At 35.2% G+C, this 12,008-nt stretch overlaps 1 protein-coding gene across 3 annotated transcripts in view; it reads left to right on the forward strand.

Annotated features, from left to right (window-relative positions):
- The window catches only part of LOC116165546 (chromatin-remodeling ATPase INO80), a 28,488-nt gene extending 17,618 nt beyond the window's left edge, over positions 1–10,870 (forward strand). For all 3 annotated transcript variants that reach the window (XM_031480085.1, XM_031480084.1, XM_031480086.1), the window contains exons 13-22: positions 27–119; positions 169–388; positions 1,490–1,617; positions 1,698–1,865; positions 1,915–2,073; positions 2,122–2,224; positions 2,275–2,357; positions 9,623–9,818; positions 9,873–10,028; positions 10,076–10,870. In XM_031480085.1, coding sequence (XP_031335945.1) covers positions 27–119; positions 169–388; positions 1,490–1,617; positions 1,698–1,865; positions 1,915–2,073; positions 2,122–2,224; positions 2,275–2,357; positions 9,623–9,818; positions 9,873–10,028; positions 10,076–10,386 — 1,617 coding nt within the window. In that variant the 3' untranslated portion in view covers positions 10,387–10,870. The remainder of the gene's footprint in view (positions 1–26; positions 120–168; positions 389–1,489; positions 1,618–1,697; positions 1,866–1,914; positions 2,074–2,121; positions 2,225–2,274; positions 2,358–9,622; positions 9,819–9,872; positions 10,029–10,075) is intronic.
- Positions 10,871–12,008: the final 1,138 nt, after the last annotated feature.

Below are 12,008 nucleotides of genomic sequence, written 5' to 3' on the forward strand. Positions count from 1 at the left end.
CCGGAAATTTTATACTTTTGTTTCAGAAAAAAGAACTGCCATGCGAAAACCGACGCCCTCAAGTTCTCGAATGCGAACCGACCGCATTACCTGGATTTTTATTCGCGTTATTACCTAAAGTATTGCACCTCATAATGTTAGTACTTTAGTTTCAACTGTAGATTGTAGATACATACAAGCCTTCCGACGCTGTACTGTTATTCACGGCGTGCGATGTGGGATTGGAATCGTTTCATAGATGACTACTCGTTGCCGGCTTGCAAATACTATTGGTCCACGGCTACGCGTACCGAAATAAAAAATAGCGGCTACTATATCGCCCAGCCGTCTGTCGATTTATTCGGCTCTATTAGGCCTCGCTACGGATGGTCAAATATTTTAATTCCAGGTGAGAAATTTGTGTCATTGACTTTCTACACTACACAAACTGGTGGTGTGTATCAAAAGTTGTATATTTGCAATATGTGATACCTGTCCATTATGTAATTAAGGCAGGTGCAGAATTAGTGAGGATTTGCAGAGGTTTCCACTGATGATGTACGGCACCTCCGCTTATAAAACAATTTTTAGTGTATACTCTCCATAGATTGATATAGAGACATAAAACGAAACAAACCAAGGGTCCGAAAATGTTTCGTTTGGAAACAATAGTCTTCAAAAGTTCTAAAATTTGTGTTTCTTTAATTTTTTCTCAGTAATCACGTAGAAGAATAGAGCAACAGCTTTATTTAGATTACTGGATATGCTCTTTCCAATTCTTTAATTTTTTTTTTAATTCCTACCTCAAGATGGGGCGAATACAATATCAACGAAATGTGGTATCTGAGGATCTTTGAACATCAAAATAACGCCTCTTTTACTGAAGTACTTGGCGTCGGTGGTGTGTGAAATCTCGCATTGGTGTAATGACGAATTTCAAATTTCGAACAAAGATCCCTTTTCAGGTAATGACGGAATAGTAAAGGCCTATTACATTTTTTCCATGGGTAACCACCATGATAGCATAATCTTCTCTAAAGGAACCAGCGCGCAATTGAAAACTTGAGAAAATCAATCGAGATGGAAAATACAGAAAAGTACATTAAGATGGCCTCTAGCGGCAAAAAAGAACTATGAAATAAAAACTGATAAAAAAACTGCCATATAGACCTACATTAGATTTGCGCACAGGCGACCACTATTAGACGAGCCGAGCGATATGTAATCTGTGTACTGAACTTTTAGTTCACAGTAATCAAAATTAAATTAGTAGTGCACAGATACCGAAGGCGAGAGATGGTGCATTTCCACTATTCATTCATATTCATTTGGCTCCTTCTGCAGAATTTCAATTGTCATCTGCGTGTAACCCACTCTCGTCTTCTTACCTGTATCTACATATCTGATTGCTATGTTGCCACTTTCTTTTGTATTTCTGTTTGTCTGTAGTGTAGAAAGTGAATGTTAGTACCAACACACACGCTTAAAATAATTCTGCTTCTCTTACCAGATAAAGAAACTTTGGTGACGGATTCTGGAAAATTATCAGTATTAGATTCATTGCTCAAGAAGTTAAAGGAAGATGGTCATCGAGTGCTCATTTATTCTCAAATGACAAGGATGATCGATTTACTTGAGGTAATTGTTTTGTTAACAGTTGTGCATAGATTTAATTAAGAATTCATTTTAAGTCGTAAGTTTTCACAAAATGTTTTTAGGAGTACATGTGGCACAGGCACCACAAGTTTATGCGTTTGGACGGTTCCTCTAAGATATCCGAAAGAAGAGATATGGTTGCCGATTTTCAAGCTCGAGCAGATATATTTGTATTTTTGTTGTCAACCAGAGCGGGGGGTCTCGGAATTAATCTCACTGCTGCAGATACGGTAAAGGATCTAAAATTACTATCGAAATTTGCGTAACGGGTTTTTTTAGGTGATATTTTACGATAGCGATTGGAATCCCACAGTGGATCAGCAAGCGATGGATCGAGCTCATCGACTAGGTCAAACCAAACAAGTCACAGTGTATAGGTTAATTTGTAAGGGGTCAATAGAAGAACGTATCTTACAAAGAGCTCGAGAGAAGAGCGAGGTATGAGTATATTCTTTCATGTTATTGTGATGTTAATACAGTTTGCAGATCCAAAAATTGGTAATAAGCGGAGGAAATTTCAAACCCGACACTTTGAAACCCAAAGAAGTAGTATCTCTTTTACTGGACGATGAAGAGATTGAGCAAAAATGTATGTAGCTTCATTTGTTTTCAAGTTTGTTACTTCTTTTTTATATTTAGATCGTCAACGTACAGAAGAACGTAAACTATTGGAAGATATGCGCGAACAAGAAAGGAAGCGGAAGCAAATGGCGTCGTACAAGGTATTTTACCAATTTTATACAGGGTCACTGTGAGAAATCTTGGGGATACGATGTTACCTCAAAATTGTCGTCATTGTAAAGTTTTGGTTTTATTCACCACATAAAAATTATGACAGTACGCGTGATCTTGGTAACCAGGATATAAACAGAAGTACTTCAGTACTAAATAAATGTGCATTCAGTTTTCCTTTAGGATTGTACCAATACTAGCTATAGGCGTTGTTATCGCCTTATATTTCCCGACATACGTTTGTTTCTGTTCGCTATAAAGCGGTACATTTGTAAATTTCCTGTTTAGGCCAGTAAATGAACGTGGGATACGGCGATACTGTGTAATTTTCCGCGTCTCCACTGAATAATAATAATAATAATAATAATAATAATGATTTATTCCCTACATCTGTACAAACCAATTAACTAACAGTATAAATAAAATTATAAAATAAACAGAAGAAACCTATTACAGGTGTCGGGAAGAAAATAGAGCGTTTATACAATAACTAAAAAATAATAATTTTTTTTTCCTTAATAATGTGAATAGAAATAGAAATAATATGGATGATGAAATGTTAACTAAGAATTGGTATCATGAAAGCTATAGAACTCTTTTAATGAGTAAAATTCCTGCGATTTTAACCATAATTTCAGGCTGCGTTTAAATTTGGTTAATGATTGCTTAGATGTTATGCAGTCAGGCAGGTGATTGAAGATTTTGATGCCTATATAGGAAGGGCAATTTTGTAAAAGCGATAGGTGTACTTTTGGAAGTCTTAATTGAGTATTTGACCTTGTAGGATAATCATGGACGTCGGACGATTTAGTGAGAGATTGTTTGTTTTTGAAAATGATAATAGATATTTTATAGATATAAAGGCTCGTTAAGGAAAATATATTTAGCGATTTAAATCTTTCTCTGCAAGTGTCGCGTTTGCCTATATACAGCAAAGTTCTAACTGCTTGTTTTTGTAACTTAAACGCGGCGTTAGCATGAACACTATTTCCCCAAAATTCTAACCCATATGCAAGCAAACTTTCAAATGCAGAGTAATATACAATCTTCGCCGTTGCTGCTCCTACTGTCTCTTATCTTCCTGATTTGGTAAACGGCCTTTGCTAGTTTTGGACATAAATTAGTGACATGTGATGACCACGATAAATTTTCATCTATCGTAACACCTAAGAATGTTGTGTTATCCACGGATTTAATTATCTGATTTCCAACATTTAAATGGAAGTCGAACTGTTGTGCTTTAGAAGTTTTAAACAAAATCGCAAAGCATTTATCGAAATTGAGAATTAGTTTATGACGGTACATCCACTTTTGTATTTCAGACACCTTATTTGCAGCATAATCATGCAGAGTATTAAGACACGTGCCCTGAAAGGCAATAGAAGTATCGTCCGCAAACAATGTTAAATTTATGTCTGGAAATGAAGTCATTAAGTCATTTATATAAATTAGAAATAAAATGGGACCCAGCACGCTGCCTTGTGGGACACCTCTTTGAACGAAATTCTTATCGGAGTGCATTTTGTGAAATATACCTTTCTCTGATAATGTGGTGATTTCTGTAAACTGTTGCCTATTACATAGGTAAGATTGAAACCACGAAGCAGCTATACCTCTGATGCCGCAGTTTGAAAGTTTCTCTAACATGATATTATGGTCAACACAATCAAACGCCTTGGAAAGGTCACAAAAAACGCCTAAAACGAATTGTTCCAAATCGCTACTGAGGTGTTCTTATTTTGCTGGAAGCCGTATTGATTATTTGCAATTAAGTTATGAGATTGAAGATAGCGTAGTAACCGTGCTTTCATGGCCTTCTCCAAGATTTTTGATATGACAGACAGCAGTGAAATTGGTCTGTAATTGTTCAAATCTCCTTTACTACCTTTTTTGTGGAGAGGAATGATCTTAGCAATTTTTAGACGCGTTGGGAAGATTCCATTAGAAAAAGAAGAATTTATAATTTCAGTTAACGGGTACTTTAGCAGTTCCCGGTTCTCTTTAACTAAAAATAACGGAATGTTGTCATATCCCACAGAATTGTTGTTATTTAAACCCTTAACTAAGTTGTCGATTTCATCAACATTAACTGGGTGAATAAAAAATGAACTACATAAGTTACCGTTCGAGGAAAGTGGTCTGATGTTAACTGGTATATCTTTTGTTAAACCCACAGCAATGTTTGTAAAAAAGTTATTGAAGACCGAGGCCACCTCGCCAGGGAAAGTAAGAGTTTCATCCTCGACTTCCAAAACAATGTTTTCGTGAAGCGGCTTGGGTTGTTTTGACTGTTGATTGATTACATCCCATGTCGTTTTTACTTTGTTACTTGATCTCAAAATCTTGTTATGAAAGTGCGAAGTACGTGCTACGTTAATGATATGTTTTAAGATAATTGAATAACGAGTTACGTAGTTTAGAAAATTAGCATCCGTAGAATATTTCTTCATCTCCAGTAGCCATCTTTTGTTTTTGGAAGAGGTTCTAATTCCTGATGTAATCCACAAATTTCTTTGAATATGTGTAGTGATGCAAGTAATCAAAGGAAAAGCCCTTTCAAAACATTTGTTAAATTCTGAGTAGAACGCATCAACCATAGTATTTGTGTCATTGGCAGAAAGAAGATCTTTCCAATCAACCTTACCAATAAGGCTGTTAAACTGTACCTTATTTTTATGTGAGAAATTTCTATGAGCTTTTCGGGTAGTAGACGTAACAGTTTTGTTTTCTGTTAAAGTGACCATTTGTGAATGATGATCAGAAAGGCCAGCATGTACATTGCTAACATTAAGTAAATTGTGAGATGATAAGTTTGTAAAGACGTTATCAATCAATGTGGCAGTCGTAGCCGTTACTCTTGTTGGCGTAGATATCGTAGCTTTCAGATTATACGAAGTTAGCAAGTTTACAAATTCGTTCTTATCGGTCGTATTATCCAGTAAATTGATATTAAAATCGCCACATAAAATAACGTCACTGTTTAAGCATATTATACTATCTAAAAGTGAATACAAACATTCAAAAAATAAATTTATGTTTCCACTGGGGGATCGATAAACACAGACAACGATTAGTTTTCCATACTGGGCTGCTACGTACTCAAAGTCTTTTTCAAAGCATGGTATATGACAAAATTTAAGTTCCTTAAAATTATAATCAATCCTCGATAACATCACTACACCACCATTTTTGAAACTGTTTCTACAAAAACTACACGCAACATAATAGTTTTCAATGACCACGGTAGAAAGCTCGGCATCCTTCATCCAATGCTCCGTAAAACAGATCGCAGCGATGTTTTGATTCTTTGTGTGTAAGGTTTCTAAATATATTTGAATGTCATTCACTTTTGGTTTTAAAGCTTAAATGTTTTGGTGTATGATTGTAAACTGTTGGATCGTACTCACCGCTCCCTATTGTTCTAGACGCTTGGAATCGGACTTGCTTCTGGTGATAATTTCGTTTATGTTGGATGAGGATGAAACTTTGGTAAACAGTTTGCCAAGGTCGTTAGGTGAAGTAACGCCTTTAGAATGTAAATCCTCAATTGTAAATTTTCGGCCATTTATGGACAGCTTTTCGTACTGAAGATGCGCGCGATGTCCTAATTCCTTGGATTTAATTAAATAGGGTTTTAGTAACGAACGTTTCTGCAGCACAGATTTCGAAAAGTCATGCGATACGGAGAACGGTGTGTTTTTCAGTTTATACGCCTGCTTTATTATAATATCCTTGACTTTGAAGTGATTGAATTTAACAATAATCGGTCTTGTAGTATTATTGTTCGGGCCTAATCGATGAGCTCTCTCCACTTCCGTATCATGAATTTGCATCCCATATTCCTTATGAATGATTTGACGCACCTTCGACTCAGTAGTTTCCCATGTTTCTTTTTCATGCTCCTCTACGTTGTAAAAAATAACATTGTTCCTTCTGGATTGATTTTCTAGATAATCTATTCTATCCTCCAGCAGATGAACTTGTTGGCGAAGGCACGTGTTTTCATTTTTTAATTCCTCGATCGTTGAGGACAACAAAGCAATATTGTTGTTCGTGACATCGGTTTTGCTATCTAGGTCATTCAGTTTAAGTAATATTAAATCAATTTTATTTTCCATTTTACGATAAACGTACGTGTGTACACTACGAAAGCTAACACTCTAATCTGAATCGCATGAAAATTTGGATTTAGGTTCTACTTACCCTCCACTTCAAAGTTGAACTTGAGCCCCTGATTGCTTTTTATTTTTTAGGAGAAAAAACTAGCCCTATTAGAAAAAAATCGTATAATTGTAAATTAAAGCGGGTAATTGATTCAAATCATCTTTTAAAGGAGTGAATAAATATCAGTTAACATAAAACAGCATAACTTATGATTTTATCACAGTTTAACCCCTAAATCTTACCTCTAAAATAGTTATAATTAAAACAATGTCATAGAATACTTTGACTCCACTGATTTGCATGGAAATTTGGATTTAGGTTATTCTTACCCTCCACTGAAAAATTGGACTTGTGCCGTTGGTTGCTGTTTATTTTTTAGGGGTGGAAACTACCCCTATTAATCATATAATTGTAAATTCAAGCAATTTGGGATTATTTAATTATACAGTAACATGAAAGTTAGATTTCTTTGCTATTATTATTTTTGAAAGGGTTGTAGTTGAAAGGGCTCGAATTAGTCACTCATGAAGAGTGTATGCAAACTTTGAACAGCCATATCTTAACCAATTTTTGTTTTACAGAAAAACAAAAAAAAGCAAAATGTTCAGAAAAGCAAAAGCTACATTTTTTTATTCTTGTAAATTTTTCGTATCACTAATACTTTTGAAGTTATTTTGAAAAATAAGACATTTTTCAAAATTTCAAAATTTTTTTTACTTCAAAACTACATTTTTTCAAAAATAAGCACTTTGCACCGGTCAAACTTACAGATCATATAAACAATACATAATTAAACTGTAAGCGGTAACGCTTAATTACAATTGGGGTGCTAATTAGGGGGTGATTTCCTCGATTTTTTTTTACCAAAAAAAAGGACCGACTTTCTTTGAGTGTAACTCATTTGGTTTTGACGCTAGGAACTTTTCTTAAAAACAAAAAGGAAGGTTTTTTCAAACACTTTAAAAAAGTATTCATAAGTTTTCCCCGAAAAGTGCTTCATTTTTTGGTTATTTCACGTTGAAGTACTCGATTTGGAATTTGACGAATGAGAACCTACTTTTCATGAGCTACAACTTTGATTCTACTGGGTCTACAGACTTCATATAGAGACCATTTTGTTGTTTTTTTATAAGCTATATTTTTGCTAAGAATACTTTTTGCGATACAATACTTACTTTTAGAGTTATTTGCGAAAAACCGTCTGAAAACGTGGTGTTTTTGTTGAAAAATGAACATTTTCACTCGCAAATAACTCGAATACTATTGACTTAGTGAAAAAACTCTATAGAACAAAAGTTGCATAGAATTACTGAATTTATCAATTTCCAGACTTATTTTGAACCCCGAGAAGGGGTGGCATTCACCGCCCAAGTAAAAGCAACCCTGGGCTCAGTTCACCTTTGAAGTAGAGGGTAAGAGGAACCTAAATCCAAATTTTCAAGCAAATCCGTCGAGGCGCGAAAAATTACACGCCAAAACGGTCATTTACTGACCTAGTTTGTTTACCCCACAATATAAATTCGAAAAAAAACTTATATTTCTAAAGCGACCACCCGTTACATAGTACAAGCATATCCTTATAGATACCACACAACTTCATTGCTGTTATATTTAGTACTTAGGACGTACAAAATGCCTAGCGAGATTAGGAAGGCAGCATGTGACGGTATATTCCCAAAGTAATCAGAAAACCGATTGCACATTTATTTAGTACTACCATACCCGGCGAACTTCGTATCCCCTATGCGTCAATGTGCTCCAGGATGGGTTTCGCAATTTTGCTAAATTAGAAACTTTCCCGGACATACGTTCAACCATTCCCCAAAATTTGTTCGCAATCGTATAAACGGTTTAGGCAGGTATAAGAAACATACTGACAGACAGACAGTTTTTATTTGTTGCTGTGTGCAATAGCACGCGGTCACAACGCAACCCACAAAACACCTTCCAGCTAGCTCAAACGAATCAAAATTGAAACTAGAATTTTATCATTTCGCCTCGAGCACCTCTGGCATCTGCTATAAAGAAAAATTCCAATACCAATTCTGATGACCTTGATCAACTTCCGACAATTGCATTGAATTTATTACACAAATTTTGCCCAATACTTGAAATAAATCTTTGGGCACCAAAAAATCTGACATGAAAACCCTATCCGGGTCGCACAATGAATTCGAATAAACACACAATTTTGATTTGACTATGAAAAAAGTGTATTCCACACATGAAACAGTTAGAAAAAATTCCTGAAAAAACTTTGCAAAGCTTTTTTGAACATAATACCTCGCACACCGGCGGGCGATAATTAAAAATAAGTCTTTTTTTTAATAATTCAAATAATCTGGTCGTAAAAGATTTGCGATAAAGGCGCATTAAACTCACATACGCTAACAGCTTTTGAATTTCACTTGTTCTTGATGACAAAATCTGATTTGATGAGTAAAATGAACAAACATTCGGTGGTTGTGGGATGGTAGAAACTTTTAATAAAAGGCAAGTGTTTTACTAAGCTGACAACTGCTTTGTTTACTCACCTCCTAACTAACTTTTTCGCACATTTTACAACTTCACTTTACGATACTTAAATCTTTAATCAAAATTGCTTAACTTCGACACATTTTATTTGGAAACCAACGAACTGTTCAATTAAAGCAATAGGACTTCCTGAATCTCGAGATTTAGCGTAAACAAATTTATGCGCTCTTTTTACCGTCGCGAAAACTAACAGCTTGCAGCAGCAACCAGTCTCGTTTTTACGTTGATTCCAGTATTTAAGGGATCACCACTTCGACGGATTTCGAGGATAATACCGCCAATCACAATTAGACTTGATAACGCCAGCTTCGAAGGAACACGTCCCACCTCCTCACTGACGCATAAAATAACGCACACATTGTAAAACACCTCCATCTTCTAACGGCGATAACGTGCGTTAATTAAATTTGGTCCGATAAAAACACTACAAACTACTAGATGCCCCTACATTTTACCACGCAGTTTCACGTTTTACAATTAAATACACCTACCTAAATAAACAATTTATAAAGCGATAAAATTTAAACAAGGATTATGCAATTACAAACAATTTCAGGCTGTTCATATGGCGAACCCAGAAACAAAGAAAATTAAAATTGAAGGTTCAGAAAGTGGAATCGAAGATTCGCTACAACCAATGGACAGCGGTCCAAGTAGCCCACACAGTGATCAATCTCCTAGCGTAGCGGGCGGTGAAGATGTGAATGATTTTAACTTTTTAGATGTTGAAGGAGACTCGTCTATAAATAACAGTAATTTATTTGATGATTATAAGAGTAGAATGAATACACTAATTACGATTTCAGAATATACAGTTTACAATATTTATGGCACAACAGTCAAACCGAAAATTCCAGGGCGCGGTTCATCCAAAAGAGGGCGACCAAGAGGTTCAAGGCGTGTTTCCGCTCTTGGAAGGTTCAACAACTCCGCAACTACACCTAATAATTCTATGCACATTGGTATTGTACGGTTATTATTTTGTTAATACTTCAATATTTTGTTTTAGAAACAAACGATCCCTTCAGCTCAATCGAATCTTCGCCATCAACGTCTATATCATCCGGAAGTTTAGGATATCACAGTTCTCCCGGCACAAGTAGCACAGTGATTCGTCGTGGTCCAGGAAGGCCTCGTTTAAAACCTAGTGGTCCCAGTAATTCAGGCCCCAGAGGTTCCTATCGGCCGCGAAGGCCAGCGAGGCCCCTTCCCGTCCCGTTACCTACAGACGGTGGGGGAGGTTCTAATACTACCGCTAATTCTGGATATTCTGCCTATCTGTACGATTATGCGGATCAACCTTCTGATTCTCAATACTGATCTCTTTCGAATTAACTTGTCCATTTTATTAGTGTTGTTTCACATTTCACTATAGAAATTGTAAATAAAAGATCCTAATTGGCGGTGCTACATAAGTTACTTCGTTATATATCAAACCAATTTCTGTTCCCACCAAAATACTGCCTGTTCATTCTGCTATTTAATGGCAAAGAGTAACAGTATTCTTTGGTAATGGCAATATTATGTATGTTGGAAAAATCAATTTGTGCTATTGACAAATCGAGGCGTTTTTAGTCATTTCCAGTCATTTTAGAACCATTAGTAAATATGTTTACGTTGTTTTATGTTTTTTTTATATTAATGCAGACACTTTGAATTGTTTTATATTTGATGTCTGTTACTGTATATATTACTTAATATTTTTCTGCCTTTGTTTTAACAGAATTGTTTTTAAAATGTACACTATTTACCTATAATACGCGACCAACTGTAAGTGAAAGACAATTAAATATTATTTCAATTATTCTGGGTATATATTACTAGACATTTTTCATGTTTGGTTCTATAACTTATACAGGGTATCTATAAAAGAACTCCGGGGTTTTAAGACAAAATATTTTAATACAGTAAAAAACGTACATACATGTTTTATATATGATTAGAAAGCTTACATTTTCAAGATTTTTTAACAACTTAGTAAAGTTCAATGTGAGCTCCGTTAGTTAGTTAGTCCAGACGACACTGACTGCCTGCCGCAGCCGTTACGCCATTTCACGGTCAACGCTCCGCAGCGCTGCCAACTGTTGAGAGAAACATTCCCAATTCGTATGAGTAAAACTCTTTGAGCTGCTTGTTTCAAAGGAATTGATCAAATTTTGCTATCTTTTATAGTTTAAAAAATATTAATTTTTTAAACCCCGGAGTTCTTTTATAGACTCCCTGTATGTGCTGTAGTGAATTGCTTATGTCAATTCACTTTTTTTAACTCATTTCGTTGGGTACAGCATTTCTAGATAACAAACTCACATTCCTTAATAATTAAAGAATATTCCTGGAATATTAAATCAACATTCAAGTTATTCTGCGAATATTCCCTGAATCTGAAATGTCCTTTTTTTTAATATTCTAAGGAGAATTTATGGAATATTCCTTTAAAGAGTAGATGAATATTTTTGGAACATGCCCAAAACGTCAGAAGAATATTCTCATATATAATATTTTCAGTATGAACTTGCAACATAGTTTGTATATTCGCGAAAATTTGTGCTGTTGTAAAATCACTGAAACGGATGAACTCTGTGATGATATCAACATGTTGCTACAATATTCGTACTGGGTTCAATTGTTTCCGTCGTTTTGCAATAGCGCAGATTTTGGCTTATTTTAGAGTGCTTTGTAAGTTGCTACAATAACGGGCAGTTGTTTTATCAATATCCACACATTATTATGTATCGATTATTAATAGAATAATTAATTTAATAAATAATCTTTAAATATTTTATAAATAGGTGAATAAGAATATTCAGTATATTGAGAGAATATTCCAAGAAAAATTGATGTTATCTGGGTACTAGAACATTGCTTGGGATCTTTTTGAGCGATTCAAGCATGCACAAAGTGACAATGTGTGGCATAACAAATGTGGAAAGCAATTCGCTGTA

The sequence above is a fragment of the Photinus pyralis genome, unplaced genomic scaffold (genome assembly GCF_008802855.1).
Source record: "Photinus pyralis isolate 1611_PpyrPB1 unplaced genomic scaffold, Ppyr1.3 Ppyr1.4_LG3a, whole genome shotgun sequence".
Lineage (NCBI taxonomy): Eukaryota > Metazoa > Arthropoda > Insecta > Coleoptera > Lampyridae > Photinus > Photinus pyralis.